Raw genomic sequence first — 21,199 nt, 5'->3', positions numbered from 1 at the left:
AAAAGAGCAGCAGGATAACCAAAATAAAAATTTTCATTTCTGAAAGAGAGAATAGGAAGCACAAAGCAATCAGTCATCCACAGGAATTTTCCCACTTGGAGGGAATGGCGAAGATTGAGAGTAGAATACATTTCTTGGTTTACTCATCTGGGACCCTGGGTTCTGTTTTCTGGAAAGTGTTTCTTTGTCCTTTATTCTTTATGGCCACAAAGGTTCGCATTGAAGAGGGGATTTCATAGCTTTCATAGCCCACTTCTTCCTAGTGCAGATTAGGAAAAAAGTAGGAGTTACCTTAGGGGTTGAACAGGCTTTTTCTTTTAATATTTATTTTTTTAAATTTTTTGGCCATGCTGCACAGCTCCCCAACCAGGGATCGAACCCAGGCCCATAGCAATGAAAGCATGGAGTCCTAACCACTGGACAGCCAGGGAATTCCTGAACAGGCTTTTGTAAATGGGCTAGTAATTATTTTTTTCTATACAGATCCTTCAAAAATTCAGGAGGCTGTTTGATTCCAGCCAGTTTCAAGTGTGAGTGACTCCAACCAAACACCTCATTGGACAAAGATTTTAAGCCTCGAGATTCTGTTCTTTTAGTTTCCACCCTCTGTGCCCTGCCTACTTCCTTTGTTCTCAATGGCAACCACCTTGATATCATCTGAAATCTGTGGGTTTGTGTGGGAAAGCAGCCCCTTAATCCAGTTTGGCCAGCAGGCTCTCCCCATTTCTATGGCAAGGCCCCACTTTTTTGTATATAGTTTTCTTCCTGCAAGTTTAGGATAATTTCACATTATTCCAGTCATTTTTCAAAGAAGGATTTGTATAGCATTTTACAGTTTTCAAAACTTTTTCACAGAGCTTACAGTATCTGGTCCTAATTTATCACTACTCATTAAATACCACTACATTTCATATATTCTATGACATAGGCTAAGTCTGATCTCAAGTTTGCACAAAAGAACTCTGAGCTTTGGGAGGGAAGTTACCTGCCCAGAGTTTGCTAATGATCGAATAAAGACTTGAACTCATATCATCTGATTCTAAAATGGCATGCTCTTCTCACCACAAAAATGCTGCCTCAAAATAGCTAACTTGAGAGTTAAGAAGAGGCTCGTGATATTTCATGTCCATTTTTGAGAGAGAAACAGGCACAAATATCAGTGGGCTGATGCGTGGCCAAGGACAGATGTCAGTTAAAAACAAAAGCCAAAAAGCAGGGGGAACAATTTTCTAAATAATTTCATTTGCCATAATAGTAACATCAGGTGGTAGGAACAAAAAAGTACCATAAAAAAGACAACCCCCAAAAGAGTACAGTGAGAGCTATAATTTCTTATATTTAAATGTGTTAAGATTACCAAGATGAGGGACTTCCCTGGTGGTCCAGTGGTTAAGACTCCACGCTTCCACTGCAGGGGGCATAGGTTCAATCCCTGGTCGGGGAACTAAGATCCCACATGCCATGCAGTGTGGCCAAAAATAAATAAATAAAGTCACTAAGTTTGGGGTGGTTTGTTATTTTAAAAAATGTATATATATATGATAAGCCTCAACTTTTATGGAAAAAACTTAGAATGATCTTACTGCAAAAGAGTCATAAGCTTGGTTTTATTTCTTGCTAAAATAAGGATTAATAATTATTAGTGGGCTTCCCTGGTGGCGCAGTGGTTGGGAGTCTGCCTGCCAATGCAGGGGACACGGGTTCGAGCCCTGGTCTGGGAAGATCCCACATGCCGCGGAGCAACTAGGCCCGTGAGCCACAACTGCTGGGCCTGCGCGTCTGGAGCCTGTGCTCCGCAACGGGAGAGGCCGCGATGGTGGGAGGCCCGCGCACCGCGATGAGGAGTGGCCCCCACTTGCCGCAACTGGGGGGGGGGCCTCGCACAGAAACGAAGACCCAACACAGCCATAAATAAATAAATAAATAATTTAAAAATAAATAAATTATTATTAGCAATATTAACAAGTAATAACAACAGGAGCAGAGTGCTCTGACTCTCTGGGGTAGTCGCCTTCTCTTGTAAGGAACCACCAAACTGTTTCCCAGAGTGGCTGTACCAGTTTGCACTGAATGAGAGTTCCTGTTGCTCCACATCCTCACCGGCATTTGGTGTTGTCAGTGTTCTAAATTTTGACCATTCTCATAGGTGTGTATTGGTATCCCATTGTTTTAATTTGCATTTCCCTGATGACATATGATGTAGAGCACCTTTTCATATGATTATTTGCCACCTATATACTATCTTATTTGGTGAGGCATCTGTTAGGGTGTTTGGCCCATCTTATAATCAGGTTGTCTGTTTTCTTATTGTTGAGTTTTAAGAGTTCTTTGTATATTTTGGATAACAGTCCATTATTGGATATGTCTTTTGCAAATATTTTCTTCCAGCCTGTGGCTTATCTTCTCATTCTCCTGGCAGGATTTTTTGCAGGGCAGAACTTTTTAATTTTAATGGAGTCCAGCTTATCGATTCTGTATTTCATGGATCATGCTGTTGGTGTTGTATCTAAAAAGTCATCACCATACTCAAGGTCATCTAGGTTTTCCAGAAATTTCATAGTTTTACATTTTACATTTAGGTATGTGATTCATTCTGAGTTAATTTTTGTGAAGGGTTTAAGGTCTGTATCTAGATTCTTTTTTTTCTTTCTTTCTTTTTTTTTTTTTTTTTTGCATGTGAATATCCAGTTGTTCCAGCACCATTTGTTGAAAAGACTGTCTCTGCTCCATTGTATTGCCTTTGTTCCTTTGTCAAATATCAGTTGACTATATTTATGTGGGTCTATTTCTGGGTTCTATATTTCTGTTCCATTGATCTACTTGTCTATTCTTTCACCAGTACCACTGTCCTGATTACTGTAGCTTTATAGTAACTCTTGAAGTTGGGTGGTATCAGTCCTCCAACTTTATTCTTCTCCTTCAATATTGTGTTGGTGATTCTGGGTCTTTTGCCTCGCCATTTAAACTTTATGATCAGTTTGTCAATATCTACAAAATAACTTGCTGGCATTTTGATCAGGATTGCATTGCATCTATAGATCAAGTTGGGAAGACCTGACATATCAACAATATTGAGTCTTCCTATCCATGAATATGGAATATCTCTCCATTTATTTAGTTCTTCTTTGATTTTATTCATCAGAGTTTTGTAGTTTTCCTCATATAGGTCTTGTACATATTTTGTTAGATTTATACCTAAGTAGTTCATATTTTGGATGCTAATGTAAATGGTGTTGTGTTTTTAATTTCAAATTCCACCTGTTCATTGCTGGTATATAGGAAAGCAATTGACTTTTGTATATTAACCTTGTATTCGGCAACCTTGCTGTAATCACTTACTAGTTCCAGGAGTTTTTATGTCGATTCTTTCAGATTTTCTACGTAGACAGTCATGCTGTCTGTGAACAAAGACAGTTTTATTTCTTTCTTCTCAATCTCTATACCTTTTATTTCCTTTTATTGTTTTATTGCATTAGCTAGAACTTTTGGTATGATGTTAAAAGGAGTGGTAAGAAGGAAAATTCTTGCTTTGTATCTGATCTTGGAGGGAAAGCTTCAAGTTTCTCACTATTAAGTGTGATGTTAGCTGAAGTTTTTTGTAGATATTCTTTATCAAGTTGAGGAAGCTCTCCTCTATTCCTACTTTACTGAGAGTTTATATGATGAATAGGTGTTGGATTTTGTTGAATGCTTTTTCTGCACCTGTTGATATGATCATGTGATTTTTCTTTTCTAGCCTGTTGATGTGATGCATTACATTAGTTGACTTTTGAAAGTTGAAACAGCATTGCATAACTGGGATAAATCCCATTTCATCATGGTGTGTAATTCTTTTTATACATTGTTGGATTTGAAGCTTCTACCCTAAAGTTACACAGACCAGTTTTGCTCACATTTCATTGGCCAAGCAAGTTACATGACCACACTGAACTTCATAAGTGAGGGAAATGTGAATATATTTAGACAGCCCTAATGTCTACCGTAATTGTGACCTCTACTTGTAACTCACTTACTACTTCATAATAGCTGTGACAAAGCTGTTGGAATGAATGGATTTGTGTTAAACTCTGAAGCAATTTTGGAAATCAGCTGTTAAATTTCTATTTATTTTAATTGTTAATGCCAATCCTGGATTAGCCCAAAAGAAATTGTCAGATATTTGTCCGTATTTTGTTTAGACTTCCTGAGATTTGAATTATGTTTATTATAGTAAGAAGCCCTGACAAACATAAATGTAAGTGCACAAGCTTTTGTACACAACTACAGTAATCTACTCATGAGTGTCCCCATATTGAGGTCTTGCAGGACCAAATAGGTAAATCAACCTCTTCATGTCCGGATGTAATATCTGCTGATGGGAAGTCATTTTTCAGAATCTACCAACCTGTCTTCAACCTGTTTCCATAAATCATTTCCCATATTAACATCAAGAAAATCTTGACTCTAAAGTAAGTCTGTCTGCAAAAGGGGATGAGACTTTCCAGGTGAGAGCAAGCAGGAATGGGTTCTGTGGACCCAAGATTTGGAAAGAGGTCGCCCTGACATTAAGTTAGGCATTTAACTGTGAGTCTCATCTTGGGGCTTAGGAGAGTTTTCCAATCAGTAGCAGAGAGGACTTTTTGATTTTTGTTGTCAAGTCATTCAAAGGGTTTCCTGGTTTTCAGCATTGTTAGGGGAAACTGACACTTTGGTTGTTTATTTACTCAAGTGGCTTTCTTTGAATTTAGAGGGTGCCAAGCAAATGAGTCATCAGACTAAGCAGAGCAGAATAACAAGGACACCTCCTGTGTTGCTTTATGCTTGTGATCTTTTGTAATTCAAGAACTTGATTTTTACCTACAGGCACCTTCTCCAAATATACTATGGCTTAAAATACCACACCAGAATGAGTGGTTTAAGAACTCTGCAACAACATAATCTGGGCCTTAGTTTTGTAGTTTGCTACCTGAGTATTTTTAAACATCTTTATACACACACACATATCATATATATAAATATATGATATGTATGTAGTGTACATATGTATATATACTTTCTAAAATATATACTTTTTCTTATCATGGCTGTTGAGTTCTTACAGATAATTTCAGTTGTTCTACTCCTGTGGTCACAACGGGTTATTTTGATAGATCTCCCATTAAAACAATAATCTAAAGAATTACCTGTTGTTGCTTGACAATTATCACAAATTTTTACCAGCTTAAAACAACACCCATTTATTAGTTCACAGTTCTGTAGGACACATGTCTGGCATGCCATGACTGGGATCCTGCTTAGGGTATTGCATGGCTGAAATCAGGGTGTAGGCTGGGCTGAGTTCTTGTCCGGAGGCTCTGGGGGAAAGTCAGCTTCCAGGATCATTCAGGCTGTTGGCAGAATCCAGTTTTTTGCTTCCTGTCAGCTAGGCATTGCTGAAGGCTGCTCTCAGGTCCTTCCCACATGGTCCCCTCCATCTTCAAGCCAGGAAAGGTACACCAAATCCTTCTTGTGTTTCAGATCTCCCTGACTGACTTTTCTGGAACCAGCCAGAGAAAGCACTCTGCTTTTAGAGTTTTCATGTGGATGTGTTAGGCCCACCGAGATAATCTTTCTATCTTTAGGTCAACTGGTTAGTAACCTTAATTATGTTTGCAAAATCCCTTTTGCCGTGTAAAGTAACATAGTCATGGGGGCCATCTTAGAATTCTGCCTACTATACTTTATATAGGCATTCTCTGTTATATAGATTCAGTTTTTAGGTTGAATAACATGACAGCATTCAAAACATTAAATGTGAATCACCATAATGAATTATATTTAGGTTAAATTACTTTTATTGTGAATGTGATGCAAAGGATTTGTGGTATTGAAAAAGACATACTTTAAAATAGATAGCTAGTGGGAAGCAGCCGCATAGCATAGGGAGATCAGCTCCGTGCTTTGTGTCCACCTAGAGGGGTGGGATAGGGATGGTAGGAGGGAGACGCAAGAGGGAGGAGATATGGGGATGTATGTATATGTAGAGCTGATTCACTTTGTTATAAAGCAGAAAATAACACACCATTGTAAAGCAATTGTACTCCAATAAAGATGTTAAAAAAAGAAAGAAAAATACATACTTTTAAAATAAGTCTATAAATATATCAAAGTACATTTAAAAGACATATTTTAAAAAGCTATTATAAATGTTCAGCATATGCCTAGAATTCTTTGATTCCATCAGATGACAGGGAGTAGCCTTATCTCCTCAGTATATGCTATTAATCATGGTCTTGGTCATACATTAATGACACAAACTCATAGACTTTAGAGCTAAAAGAGATCAGAGATCATCTGGCACCCTCCCCCTCCTTTGTTTTTTTTTCATAAATGAGGAACCTGAAACTCAGAGAGGGATATGACTCAGAGAAGGCCATAGAGCCAGCTAGTCAGTGGTAAAGATTGGCCTAGAATACATGTTTTCTGATTTCCTTTCTGGTAGAAATAATAATAACAGTACCATTAATTGAAGATTTTCCATATAGCAGGCACTATCCTAAGCACTGTAAATATATTATTTTCCTTAACCGTCACAAAAATTATATCAGGTAGGCATTACTATTATCATTGCCATTTCACAGTTTGAGAAAGCTGAGTCACAGAGAAGGTAACTTGCTTCATGTCACCCAGCTAGTACATAATAGAGTAGGGATTCTGAGAGAAACAGTTGGTCACTGGGGCCTGACCTCTTCACTGTTCTCTGCTCTTTCCACCCCACCAGCTGCTTCTAGCAGGGCCTTCCACATGTACTCATCGAGTTAGCTTAGTATCATCTCCATGGACAGCTGTCCAAGCTACCCATTGGTTATATTTTGACGACGAAATAGTGAATAGCAGAGAACTTGGAGTCAGGGAACTGTGTATAAACTCTGGTTCTGTCATTTTCTGTTTGGCTTCAGGGAATTGTGTAACCTGCTGGGGCCCTTGGATACTGGATCTGTAAAATGGGGATTATGAGAGTTGTTCGAAAGAGGACACATGTAAAAAGCAATCTGTAAACAAAAGGATTACATGCTCATTGTATTGTTATTCTTTGCCAAATGGTGACTAGTTCTCATCACCCTAAAATAGCAGATTCTCAAGTCACTTTTGCTGTGATAAGAGTCAGGCATTAAATGAAAACCAGTAGATTTTTGACACTGCAAAGGCCATGTCCTGAGACCTTTAGGAAGTCATGTTTTCTGTACTTATCCTCATTCTGCATTTTCAAACGTCACTGAAGTTGTATATCTCACTTGGTGGTGGTTTTTCATTCTTCATAGGCATTCTTCACAGGAAGTGAACGGTAAAGCTACGCGGAGAGGCCAGGACTCAGCCATTGGCCTGGCTCCCTCACACCAGCCCAGCACCTTTCATGATTCCAGTTCACACCTGGACAAAATTTTACTACTTTTTTTTTTAATTAATTTTTTTTGGAGTATAGTTGATTTACAATGTTGTGTTAGTTTCTGCTGTACAGCAAAGTGAATCAGTTATACATATACATGTATCCACTCTTTTTTAGATTTCTTTTCCCATATAGGTCATTACAGAGTACTGAGTAGAGTACCCTGTGCTATACAGTAGGTCCTTATTAGTTATCTATTTTATACATAGTGGTGTCTATATGTCATTCCCAATCTCCCGATTTATCCCTCCCCCACCCTTTCTCCCCTGGTAACCATAAGTTTGTTTTCCACACCAGTGACTCTATTTCTGTTTTGTAACTAAGTTCATTTGTACCACTTTTTTAGATTCCACATATAAGCGATATCATATGATATTTGTTTTTCTCTGTCTGACTTACTTCATTCAGTTTAATGTGGCCGTTTGGGGATCACTCTCAAACAAAATCATAAATATTGAATGTATGGCTATCAAGGTCTACTCTTCATCCCCATCCTTTCTGTTATTGTTGTTATTTCATCCTCTTTGTTTTATGTATTTGTGTATTTTTTGCTATACTGTTTGAAAGTAAGTTGCAAACAATATAACATTTTATGTCTAAATACTTCAGCGTATGTATTTCCTAATGATAAGGAAATTTTTTATAATACATGCCATTATCTACCTAGGGAAATCAACAATTTTCTTATCCCATCTAATACCCAATTCATATTCATATTTTCCCTACTTGTCCTAATATTGCTTTTAGTGTTTTGCTTTTAGGGTTTCTTTTTTTGTTGTTTTTTTTCTTGAAAAGAAACCAATCAAAGTATACTTATAGCATTTAATAGTTACATCCCTGTGATATTTTTAAAGCTGGAACAATTCCCCCACCTTATTAGTTTGTTTTTATGATATTAACTTTAAGAGAGTAGGTTAATTCTCTTGAACAAAATCCCATGTTCTAGGTTTGTCTGATTTTGTGTGTGTGTATCCTTTATCTTGTTATTCTATCCTATTTTTGAAAACTTAGAAGTTGGTTGCAAAGACCTGATTAGAAACAGGTTGTGTACTTTTGTCCAGAACAACTTGATAGGTGCTACAGTGATTGCTCCACTATTAGTGCTAAGTTTGCTCACTTGATTAAGATGGCAATAGCCAGGTTTCCCAGTAGTAAAGTACCTGTTTTCCTTTAACAATTAGAACTAATTTGTGGGATGATTTTTTTGGCTCATATGAATATCCTTTTATCTAATGGCATTAGCATCCATTGATGTGCCTTATTTGAATCATTTATTCCACTGGAGGTTGCCAATTGGTAATTTTAAAATTTTCTCACTTTTTACATGTATTAACTAACCACTTCTCTGGAAGGAAGAGCCTTCCGTCATCAATGGGGGATGCTTTAGCTCCTTTCAATAGTTCATATCAGTACAACATGTTTTACTATCAATTATCTAAAATAGGCTCAGATTATGGAACTGAGTTGTAGATCAGTGATAACATATTTTATATATACTTTTTAAAGCATTTTGATGTACATTAAAGTTGGAAGTGGAGAAGAGATGAAATTTAAAGCAGTGTTTCAAAATGGTGAGCAGATATTATAAGAGGTTTGATGGAAAGGATTTCCACAAGTCACTGTCAATATCACCAAATATTTATTGATCTAAAATGAAATTATTAATACCAGGCACTAAAAGAGCTTACCATATCCCAAAATACTAATGATATGAATAGTCAATGTGGATAAATATTTAGACCTGACAGGAAGTAAATTAATACAAGTAATTTGAACCATCCCCCTGTTGCTCCAGCTTTAGTCATCTCTCAGCTCCACATTCCAACATGCAAGGCCTTTGATAACTGGGGCTGTTTCTTGGATCCCAATCTGCCAATTTTTCAAGCCCAGCTCAAATCCCAACTCCCTCTGTGATGCTCCTTCCTCCCTGTCCTCTGCAGATGGCACTTCGTACCTCTGTTACATCTGTGGTACTTGACTCAGTTTCCTGTTTGGTCTTCTAATTGGCTTCCATAAGCAAATCTCCTATTCAAACTGTGGAAGATCCTTAAGAACATGACTATCTATGACCAAAAATTTAAAAGCTCTTTTTTCATGTGGCATTGCTGGGTTTTGCATTCCTTATGAGAATCTCTCTGAAAGTTACAAACAGATGTGAAAGTGTTATCAGGCAGGGCTATCTCCTTAGTGTAGCTTTCTTTGCTTTCTAATACTGATCACCCTGCAAAAACAGGTTTTTGTGTGAAAGTTAAAGCTAGAATTGAGGATTACTCACCACCTATTCTTTGGAAATAATGTGAAGGCCTACTTCTTTGACTATGACAAAAAGAAAGAAAAAAGAAAAAGACAGGCATAAATTCATCTTGATTTAAATATTACAATGAAAACAAAGCTTATTTTACATAGCTTGAACCTTTTTGTTCCTTTTGTTACCAATTTGAACACTGTTTTAAATGGAAATAAAACAATGGTATTTTGTGCTTCTTGAAGATTTTTTAGAAAGTTTTCACCCCACTCAACAAGACATGATTTGAAATACCTTTTCTCTCTGTCTCCTTCATAAAAGCATTTTGTATTTATGTAGGTTTTTCATCTGAGGACCTCAAAGCATTGGCTGCTATTTTTTGTTACCAGATGATGATGACAAAACGATCACCCCTTTTGTTTTCTGTCCGTGCAGAAGCTGGTGGTAAAAAGCTACGGAGCACCGTGCAGAGAAGTACAGAGACAGGCTTGGCTGTGGAAATGAGGAACTGGATGACTCGACAGGCAAGCCGAGAATCTACAGACGGCAGCGTGAACAGCTACAGCTCAGAAGGAAAGTGAGTGATGCTGGCTGGGCCGTGGTCTCCGTGCCTTGCTGGAGACCTTCTCCTCTACCTCACTCTCTGTGCTTTCACCAAAGCTAACTCACATGCCCTATAGCACCATTTTAACTTTCACTGGCTGATTTGCTGTGAAGAAAACTTTTGCTTACGTGCCACTGAGAAATGTGGCATATCTGGCTTTTTATGTCAATGGAAATAGGTTTGGGGATAAAGTGTTTCAATTTAAGGGCAAGATGCTAAAATGTGACTGTCACCAATAGAAGTTTGCCCTACCTTGAAATAATACATAAAAGCACAGAAATAATAAGCACTTGTGCCCATGCCACACGTACGATGCTAATGTTTTAAATCTTTGCTCTAAGAGTTATTACTAAAAAATATAGAATATTGATACATACTTAGTTCCATCCAGTAACGAACAGTTTGGATAAATGTTAACAGCCAGAAAGAAATGCCACAAAGTTGGTGAGCCTTTCTTTTAGGTAGTTATCATGTAGCTTTCCCTTGACTCCACTGTGTCTGAGATATTTTTAAAGCATTTGTAAAGATTGTACAGCCCTGTCCCCAACAAATTAACAATAATTAGCAACTGCAGATCGTAGATGGGTGCGTAAAGGACATTAATAGAGGAAAGTGGGGTTTACTGACCTCATCTGTCATCACCATGGAAGCACCAGGTGCTTAGGCAACATATGTGTAGTCAGTTCACAGATGTGAGGCCATAGGAGCAGCTAGCACAATTATATAAATACAAGAGATTTATATGGTTTCCATACATTTATAAATAAGGTTATATGGGATATTTATGGAAGCATTAAAAAGGTTTGGATTAACTGTATATTTGGGAATTAAGCTTGGGGGACGAAATAGATTTGACATTAATCAAGGAAGTCTTAAAAGAGATGGAAAATCAAGTAAAAAAGAAATGTGCAGTGAGCACTCATCACTGCAAAGCACTGTGTTAGACACTGTTAGGGATATAAAAATGTTTAAACTATGACCCCTGTGCTCCAGGTGTTTATAGTCTTATTGGAGCAATGGGATGAATACTCATAAATTCATTCAACAGATATTTCCATACCTCCTAGTGTTCTAGGCACTTTGCTATGAGTTGGGGATATGTCATACGAGGAAGCAAAAATCAGTTGGTGGTTAGACCATAGGCTTTAGAATCATATAGGCTTAAATTCTAATCTGTTTTTTGGTGCTGTAGAAACTTGGGCAAGTTATGTGATTTTTTTAAGATTCATTTTAATTAATTGATTGAGTTTAACAAGTACTTATAATATTTCAGGCATGGTTCTAATGCTGGATATATATCAGCGAACAAATAAGGAAAAAACCCCTACCCTCATCAAACTTACAGTCTAACAGATAAGATGGACAATAAACTTGAAAAATTGTTCAAATAAAAGAAAAATTAGGAAAATATATAATATTTAATATATAATAGATTAGGTGGTATAAGTGCTAAGGAGAAAAAGGTGAGAGAAGAGATGGCAGGGGTTAAGGGTAGGGTTTTATGTAGGTTAGACAGGGAAAAGGGCACATTTGATTAAAAATCTGAAGGGAGTTAGTGAACACGTGAATGTTTGAAGGAAGAACATTTCAGGCTGAAGCAACGCTGAGGCTGGAGCTTACCTGGCATCAGTAGTGGGAATGGTGGCACCGGGGAATGAGGGCAGGAGTAGTAAAAAACTAGGAATTAAGATATGGGGGGCAGGGATGGACAGGTTGTATTGTCTTTATACATCATTGCAAGGACTTTGCTTTTACCCAGATCGAGATGTGAAACCAGTGGAGGATTGTGAGCAGAGGCCTGACATTATCTGGCTTCAGTTTTAACAGATCACTCTGATTGCTGTGGGAGTGGAGAGAAAGGTGGCAACGGGGAGATCATTCAGAAGGCTGTTGCAGCAATACAGAAAGAGAAAATGATGGCTTGGACCTGAGTGGTAGCATTAGTGAGGTCGGATTCTGGATGTATTTTGACAGTAGAGACAATAAGATTCAATAATGCATTTGATATGAATGTGAGAGAAAGAGTGTATTAGTTTGCTAGGGCTGCCGTAACAAAATACACAGAAACAGTACCACTTAAACAACAGAAATTTATTTTCTCGTAGTTCTGGAGGCTAGGAATCTAAGATCAAGGTGTCAGCAAGTTTGGTTTCTCCTGAGACCTCTCTCCTTGGCTCCCAAATGGCCACCTTCTCGTGTCCTCACATGGTCTTTTCTCTCTTCATGGATACCCCTGGTGTTTCTTCTTCTTATAAGGACACCAGTCGTATTAGCTTAGGGCCCCACCTTTATGACCCATTGAACTTTAAATATCCCTTTAAAGGTTCTACGTCCAAATACAGTCATACTGAGGATTACGGCTTTAATATTCAATCCAGAGGAAAGACAACTCCAGGGCTGAGCAACTGAAAGAATGAAGTTGCCATTTAAGACAGGAAGCCTCCGAGAAGAGCAGAGTTTGATGTTTTGTTTGTTTGGGGTTTGAGAGTCAGCTTGGGACAAGTTGAGTTTCAATTGCCTATTAGACATTCAAGCAGGTAAGGAGACAGAGCAGTTAGTTAGAATACAGGTCTGGGGCCCAAGTGAGAGGCCCAAGCTGGAGATGTCAGTCTAGGCGATATGAGCATAGATGGTGTTTAAACCCTTGAAACTGGATGAGATTGCCAAGGGAATCAGGACTTACAGAGAAGAAGTCAAAAGATGGAGCCTCCTATATTTAGTGGTAAAATTAGCAAAGGAGACTGAGGAAGAATAGCCAAAGAGGAAAACCAGGAGGCTAGAGAGTCCAGGAAGCAAAGTGGAGAAAGTGTTTCAAGGAAGAGGGAGGGATCAGTTGGGTCAAATGAGGCTAATATGTTCAATTAGACAAGTCTGGAGTATTAACGGTCGGATTTACCACTGTGGCTGCTAGGTAACGTTGATCAGAGACATTTTGGTGGAGTGGAGAAAAAGTGAGGAAGAGAGCAAGGAAAAACTGATTCGATTTTCAAAGGAGAATGAGAGGAAAGAAATCGAAGACGGTACATAGAGACAGCTCTACGAAGTTTCAAGGAGAGAAACGGGGTGGTAGCTGGGGAGGGAAGGAGGTTAGGAAAGGGATTTTTTTAAGGTGGAAGAAATAGCAGTGTGTTTGGGTGTTGATGGGAATGATCTGAAGACTTTCTTCATCGATAAAATGGGTTAAATAATAGAACCTCTCATAGTGCAGCTAAGAGATTCAATATGCTAATGCCTGTCATGGAATAAATGCTCAAAGTGTACTGAGTGCTATACATAGAAATCACAGTTCATGCCCTCCAGACAAGGAAAAGAAAGACACATAAACAGAGGCTTGCAATACAGGGCGAGGGCTGCTAGAGGATAAGGAGGGAGAGCCGTGGAGGTGCAGTGGGGAGGTTGGGATCCAATTAATGTAAGTGGCAAAATAGGTACCAACTGCTCCTGCCACGGAAAGGGGGCTAGATGGAAACAGGAGTCGAAGGTTTAATCCTGTGTGTTATTTTACTTTTAGTCTGATTTTCCCTGGTGTCCGCTTGGCCTCTGATAGCCAATTCAGTGATTTTCTGGATGGCCTTGGCCCTGCCCAGCTAGTGGGGCGCCAGACTCTGGCCACACCTGCCATGGGTAAGAATTTGTCACGTAATTGTTTTTCTTTTAGATTATGGAAAATCACATTCTTTAATTTAATAGGATCTTTAGCAGTATTATCAGGAATGAGTAGCTTAGATTTAAACAAAAAACTTTGACTAATTTTTTCCATTTTAATTTATATGCTTTTTAAAGTAAGATATCATTGATAAATTTTTAAATATATTTGAATTTAGGAAAAGATGTAGGAAATGATGAAACAATGATAAACCAAGGTCTTTGGCACAAGCATTTCTCTTACTGTTTGTTTCTTCCTCACACGCCATTAGGTGACATTCAGGTAGGAATGATGGACAAAAAGGGACAGTTGGAGGTGGAAATCATTCGGGCCCGCGGCCTTGTTGTAAAACCAGGTTCCAAGACACTGCCAGGTAAGAACAGAAGATATTCTTCTATTATTGGTCATAATCCACACTTTTCAATTCAGAGACTTTGTTTTTGATTAGATGCTGGAAACTTTGCTCTTAAATGATCAAGGATACTAATAAATGAGACAGTTAAGTGGGTTTGTGTGTTTGTCCTGAGTGAGCACCCAGTGAGGGTGGTCTGACGGGGATAAGACAAGTCATTAGATAAGCACATATGTGGTAGAAACCACTGCAAAATAAAACCTATCAATCACATTCATTTTGTACGACATGTACATAAGAAGTTCTTGTTAGCTGGTGTTTGTGTTATTCTTCAGTTTATCTGGAGCTTCTAAATTCTCCTTAAGAATCCTTAGAGTCCTGGAATTAGAATAAAAATAGTTACAGGCTCCCAAAGTAGCATAAGCCCATATGTGAAGGACATTCTAATTATAAGATTCTTACTTCCTGTAATGTATAGAGAGGCACCATTATAAGTTTTTATTGTGATGTCACATATTTCTTACCGAAATGTCATAATCTAAGGTGCTTAGAGCCATGAGGAGTGCCACAGATTCCAGATGTCTGATGCAGAGATGCAGAGAACATTGGATATGAAGTATAGAACAATTCTGAAACTTGGTTTCTCACCTCAGCACCTCCACTGACTGAACTGTAATTTTGAATCTCTAGCTTCCCTGTCCTTGCAGAAATTCCAAATTGTAATGTATGTTACCTATTGTACAGCCTTGCAGTGGTGATTAAGACACTTGTGTTCATAAACGTCTTGGCGTTTAGTCAACTGACTCTGCTAGAAAGAACACTGCAGTTTGTACACGCACGAAAATGTTTTTATGAAGAGTCTGTCAGAAAAACTTCAACCCATGGTATTCATAATTAGTTGCCTCTTCCTGGCTAATTTGAACATATTACATCAAACCCCATCCCTGTTGTGTACCCACACCATCAATAAATAAACCCTTTTGAGTGATCAATGATTTGTGGGGATGGGTGAGTAAAACAATATAATTTCGAGCACGTTTAAGTAGATTTAAGTATTGACACATGAAAAACTGAGCGAGACATCTTCCTTGAAATTGTTAGGAACTGGAAGCATTTCTCTTTTTTTTAATGCGGTTGTTCAAATCCATATAACCAGTTGATGGCAAAATAGTAATCAACTCAGAGGCTATGTTAACATTGCCTAAAACTACCTGAATGGCTGATAGTTATCTATTGTTTAGCTAATGATTTTGACGTAATGTGGAAAGGCCAGTGATTTTTGACCGCTGGCTCTTCCAGCCTAAGATTAAGCTGTGGCAGACGTCACCCGTAAGCTGGGTGGTTCCGTAACCAGAGCTCATCACTTAACTCTCCTCTGTGTTTTCTTTCCCAAGCACCATATGTAAAGGTGTATCTATTAGATAATGGAGTCTGCATAGCCAAAAAGAAAACAAAAGTGGCAAGAAAGACGCTGGAACCCCTCTACCAGCAGCTATTATCTTTTGAAGAAAGTCCCCAAGGAAAGGTTTTACAGGTATTTACTGAATTATATATTCCTTACCTAAGAAAGTGTCTTCATGGAGTCAAACTTTGTATCCAACATCTTTTCTTACCGCATCCTTTTCCATTCCTCACAGCTGAAGTTCTTGGGAAACTTCAAAGCAGTGGCCAGTGCTATAAAGCTATACACACTAGGGAACTATCGATATATTCAATATCCTGTAATAAACCATAATGGAAATGAATGTGAGAAAGGAAAAAAAAGCTATACACACTGTTGTTTCCTTTAAAGTGACTATAGACTTGTAAACCCCCATCACACATAAGCTCCCATCTTCCTTGATTGCTTATGATCTTAACACTCCTGTAAAGTTTTCCTAACGTACCTTCGGATTCTAGTAAAGACAACTATCCCAGTAATTAAATACAACTACATAACTTGATGTTTGATGTCAGCGCATTAACTGAATGTATTTTAGTTTACAAGCTTTTACATACATGATTATACTGACATTGCTCTTTTAATTTTGCCAACAGATCATAGTCTGGGGAGACTATGGCCGCATGGATCACAAATCCTTTATGGGAGTGGCCCAGATACTTTTAGATGAACTGGAGCTATCCAATATGGTGATCGGCTGGTTCAAACTTTTCCCCCCTTCCTCCCTAGTAGATCCAACCTTGGCCCCTCTGACAAGAAGAGCTTCCCAATCATCTCTGGAAAGTTCAACTGGACCTTCTTACTCTCGTTCATAGCAGCTGTAAAACTGTTGTCATAGCAACCAGCGTTACAAAAAAAAAAACAAACCCACAGGTCGCAAACCCTGGTAACACTGCATGCTTAATGTTGTGTCTTCTGAGCCCGTTTCTAGGGATACAAAGCGATCCTGTGTTCTCAGAGGAAGTTGCACACATTGTGCCCTAAAGAAGGCCCTCAGGTGAAAGAGCGGAGCTATGACGAACTATCAGGTTTGGAGTTCAATAACACTCACGTTTTGGTCCAATCTGAAGCCATGGATTAATCTCAAAGAATCAGTTTCATGCAGCAAAAGCCCTTTTCAATGGCACCTTTATATTTTTATCGTTCCTTTTTCTTCATTTCTCTGACCCCAAAGTCCTGTGATGCCACAGAAATGGAGCTATCCAGCCATTAAGCCATGTTACAAGTCAAGGCATGAAGTCCTAGGAAGCATCAGGTGAAAAGCAAGAGACCAAAGACTTGGTCCAGGACAAAAAACGTCAGCCCTCCTCTGGACGGGGACGGGAGCAGCCAGTCCAACGTGACAGCGTGAACAGTGGCAGACTTCGGAGCTCCAGCAGGCATGGCACTCACTAATGCCAAGATGAGTTGGACTCTGAAAAACAAAATTCTGTGGCTACACTGTACCGAATGAAATTAAAGAAACTTTTTTTTGCATGGACACAGATTAGCTGAATACTTAAATTATTTTCTTGGGGCTGCAACTTGCAAAAAATAAAAATAAAAATCAGCCATTTTCAACAATTTATATTATTTTTAAAAATAAATTTCACTAGTGCATGGTTTTAAAAAAGGGAGAGAATGCAACAGGGTGATACAAAGACACACCATGTTTATTCTTTAAAGTAATCATAGTCTGTGTTTTGGCAGACATTACAGAAGAAAATACTTTCTAGAAAATACTTAAAATTCTCTTTATGTGACAAATAAGTATAACATATTCAATTTATTTCCATGTTAAATATGCAAATCTTACAAAGTTCAATATGTGCAAATTGTTCACATCTTTCTTCCACTATCTATCTCACTTTTCTTCTTCTCCCTCTTTTAATCTTTTATTTTCTTTCTCCCTACCAGAGTGAACATTATGCTAAAAAATTACAAGTTTTTGACCTGATACTCTCTTATACCCTATGTTTGATTCAGAGCTATAGATGCTTCTGAATCTCTGAATTTCTCAAGGGGGGAAAAAACTATTTAAGAGCTTTCTTTATTTCAAGCATGTTGAAAAGGATTTTGCAACATGACTTGGGAGTACATTAGAGTAAGTCAGCATGTATTTGATAAAGAAGATACTTGAACTTTTGCAATTTATTGTACAGTGCATGGTAATTTTATTTTCATCTTCAAAGTTCAGTTTACAGGAAAATCCTAAAATCATGTGGCCATTGTAATGTCTAATAAATTTGTTTTTAGCACCAGCATTATTCATACAGGGGTTAAAGTATTATTTCTAGAAGGTCTTAGGTTTTGTGTTTTGTTTTTTAATTAATTAAAGCAATTCCTTTAGCCAATTTCCATTTACTATGTGAATAGAAACACTGCTAACAATTTGGAGCCCTGAAACACAAGGCTGTTTATTAATTCATTTTTCTGTAGTAAAATTCAATTTTTCACAAATTATATTTCTAAAGAAATATAGCAAACATAAATTTGCAACAGATAATTTTAAAGCTCTAATTTTTAGGTGACTCAAAGAAAGTCAGTCTGCCTATTAACAGTTCTTTGATGCCATCACTGAAAGTCTACACACAAATCCCCCAAATCAAACCCCTGCCTTTGGTTTTACAGACAGTTATTACCATTGGGTGGTGCTGCAAGGTCAAATTTCTCTTAAGTTCCCCGACTTAGGAGAAAAGTCACCTAGTAATGTAATAAACCACCCATACTTCTTTGTTTCTTTCTGTGCACTTTGATAACACATTCTTATAGATGGATTTTAACTTCTTGCAACAACTTTTGAAATCCACGTACATACCATTTGTTTAAGTTAAGGCCACGCACAAAAATTGCTCTTTTGTGTTCCTTTTTAAATTCAGTGTTGACCATTCAAAACTATCATGCTTGATATGGTGCAAAAGTTAAAAATGAGTATCACTAAAAATGCCTTCTCTTTATGTGGTGCAATACGAAATACACAGAGACAGACTGTGTCTTGACATTCTGAGACCTACGATGGACCCAGGTAAAGTTGAAAAGAACGAATAAAACTTTATTGAAATAATTTAGACACTTGTGTACCAGCAACAATTGATTTAATAGACCTATAGTGTCTATACTCTCCCTTAGAATAAACGTTTACCATTTTCCTGATACTAAGATGCAGTCACATAATCTTTTGTGCATATTCCTATATAAATTATTTCTAATTTTAATAAGAAGGACATGACTGTATGGAATATTTGTACATACCTGTCATTATGCAGTATTTATTTTAATGTTGGTGTATTTTTTTTTAATTTTCACGTCTGCACCTCGACTTGTGGTTTAGTCATGTAAATAGCACTATTCCAGTGACCATTGCTGCCCTGTACATAGTATGTTTTAAAAGTAAAGGGAATTCCAGTTGGAAAAAAAAAAAGGGCAGATTAGTCCTGTAATGAACACCAACTAATGTAAAACTCAAATTCATTCTCGTGATGGTATTTAACACTTTAAATAAAACATTTTCTTTGCAGACGTTGTATGCATGGCCTTCTGATTTCTTCCCACACATTCCCAAGCCTGCTACAGCTCATTCCCTGAGCCCGCACATGATTTAAAGACAATGAAGTCATCTTTTCCACCTCTCCATAACAGAAGCAAACTGCTGGTCTTAGCAGATAGCCCTCAGTAGAGCACTTCTTTAAAATGCCAAAGGATTTCGGCTCACATCATTAAAACTGGTTGCTTTTAAAAAAGGTTATTGCAGATTGAGGTGCTTTCTGATGAAATGACTCAGCAACTCACAGATTTAAATGAGTGAGATTTCTGAGTCAGTGTGGCCTCCACTAACAGCAGTCAAAGAGAATCACACACAGGCTCTGCCATTCCCTGGTTGGAGATGGCGAGGGTGACAGTTGGCACTATGCTATGTGTTTCCACTGATGTGTCAGTTCAACTTTGTGGGGGACTGGGGTGGGGTGCATTTTCAGTTGGGGACACACGTATGGTAACCTGACATGGAGCAACTGATATATAACAACCTGTCCAGAGACTGGCTTCTGTCGCGTATGAGTGGAGGAGAGGGTCTCTCCACACCCTTCTAGGGTGGTTCCTCAAACTGCGAGAAAGAACCCCAGCAGAGTTCCAGTGGAAGTCCTCCCCGGCTCTAAATTTAAGAGTGAGTTTGATTAATTAGAAATCCAACTGAAATCCAAACCTAGTTCTCTCTCCATTCCTTGAACCAGCCGTTTAATTTCCAAGGACTTGATTCCAGCCCAGTCCCCCATATCTATCCCATATTATCTTTTCACTATTTAATATATACTCTCTGCTCTAGCAAGCTATTTCTTTGCTGTTCATACACTCCTAAAAATCTCCTTGCCTTTTTTATATGCCCTCTCCTGAAAAGCCCTTCTACTTTCTCAAAAGTGATCCATGTTAGTCCCTTCCTGCAATTCCTGGCTCAGGACTGAGCTCTCCTGTAGCAGTTCCTGACTAAACCCTAACCACATGGCTGCATCGACACTAACACCTTCACTTTCCCAGGAACTCCAGACACCGAGGGTCCACAAGCAAAAATGAAGGACATGATGGTCACTATCATGGGGGCTGTGGGAGAATTGGCCAAGAAATCACCAAAGCTGTTTGTCTATACTGACTTAACCTTTAACATTCTTGGCATAAAAATCACATTCTCTGCATGTCTGTCTCCACTCACACAGCTCATGATGCCTCAATATCCTCTAGCATCCATGGACTGAATGAACAGAAGTTTACACATCCACCTTTGGTTTGTGAAATGTGTATTGAGAAGCAGTGTGTAAGAGGGAATAAAAAACAAAAACAAAATCTACAGCACTCAAATTCTTCATATGACTTAAGTCACTTAGTCTCTCTGGCAATCATTTCTTCACCCAGGGAATAAGGAGTTTGAGTTAAACATTCTTCCATCATTAAATCAACACTTTGACTAACTTATAAGCTCCTTCAAGGAAGGGACCATATATGGGTTTTTTCCCCCCTCTTTTGTATCCTCAGTGATAAGAACAATGCTGGACACATAGATGGTCCATAAGTATCTGCCAAATTAATGAATATTTAGTCCTTGCTATTTTGAGACACTATTTTAGGCATTGTAGTGAACAGAAAAAGCATGGCCCTGTCCCCATGGGACTTTCATTCTACTAAGGAAGACACACATTGGGTAAAAAATTACAAGTAAGATAACTTTCCAAAGGGGATAAAAGCTATGGAAATATACAGCAGTGTTTTAACCCAGTCAAGAGAGTTGAGGAAGGCTAATATCTATAAAACTGAACAGGAGGGCTTCCCTGGTGGCGCAGTGGTTGAGAATCTGCCTGCCAATGCAGGGGACACGGGTTCAAGCCCTGGTCTGGGAGGATCCCACGTGCCACGGAGCGACTGGGCCCGTGAGCCACAAATTACTGAGCCTGCGCGTCTGGAGCCTGTGCTCCGCAGCAAGAGAGGCCGCAATAGTGAGAGACCCACGCACCGTGATGAAGAGTGGTCCCCACTTGCCACA

At 38.4% G+C, this 21,199-nt stretch overlaps 1 protein-coding gene and 1 long non-coding RNA gene across 29 annotated transcripts in view; one reads left to right on the top strand and one right to left on the bottom strand.

Moving 5' to 3' along the window:
- The window catches only part of RIMS2 (regulating synaptic membrane exocytosis 2), a 590,702-nt gene extending 573,951 nt beyond the window's left edge, over positions 1 to 16,751 (top strand). For all 28 annotated transcript variants that reach the window (XM_082364215.1, XM_082364218.1, XM_082364205.1 and 25 more), the window contains 5 exons: positions 10,086 to 10,227; positions 13,766 to 13,878; positions 14,172 to 14,273; positions 15,647 to 15,786; positions 16,290 to 16,751. In XM_082364215.1, coding sequence (XP_082220341.1) covers positions 10,086 to 10,227; positions 13,766 to 13,878; positions 14,172 to 14,273; positions 15,647 to 15,786; positions 16,290 to 16,508 — 716 coding nt within the window. In that variant the 3' untranslated portion in view covers positions 16,509 to 16,751. The remainder of the gene's footprint in view (positions 1 to 10,085; positions 10,228 to 13,765; positions 13,879 to 14,171; positions 14,274 to 15,646; positions 15,787 to 16,289) is intronic.
- LOC309615182 lies at positions 14,183 to 16,853 on the bottom strand. The gene is made up of 3 exons (XR_014236600.1): positions 16,745 to 16,853; positions 15,814 to 15,971; positions 14,183 to 14,266 (listed from the first exon to the last, which is right to left on the bottom strand). It is a non-coding gene; the product is annotated as an uncharacterized lncRNA (long non-coding RNA).
- Between the last annotated feature and the right edge of the window lie 4,346 nt (positions 16,854 to 21,199).

The sequence above is a fragment of the Balaenoptera borealis genome, assembly GCF_965194805.1.
Source record: "Balaenoptera borealis genome assembly, chromosome: 17".
Lineage (NCBI taxonomy): Eukaryota > Metazoa > Chordata > Mammalia > Artiodactyla > Balaenopteridae > Balaenoptera > Balaenoptera borealis.
This window is presented reverse-complemented; position numbering and strand designations above follow the sequence as displayed.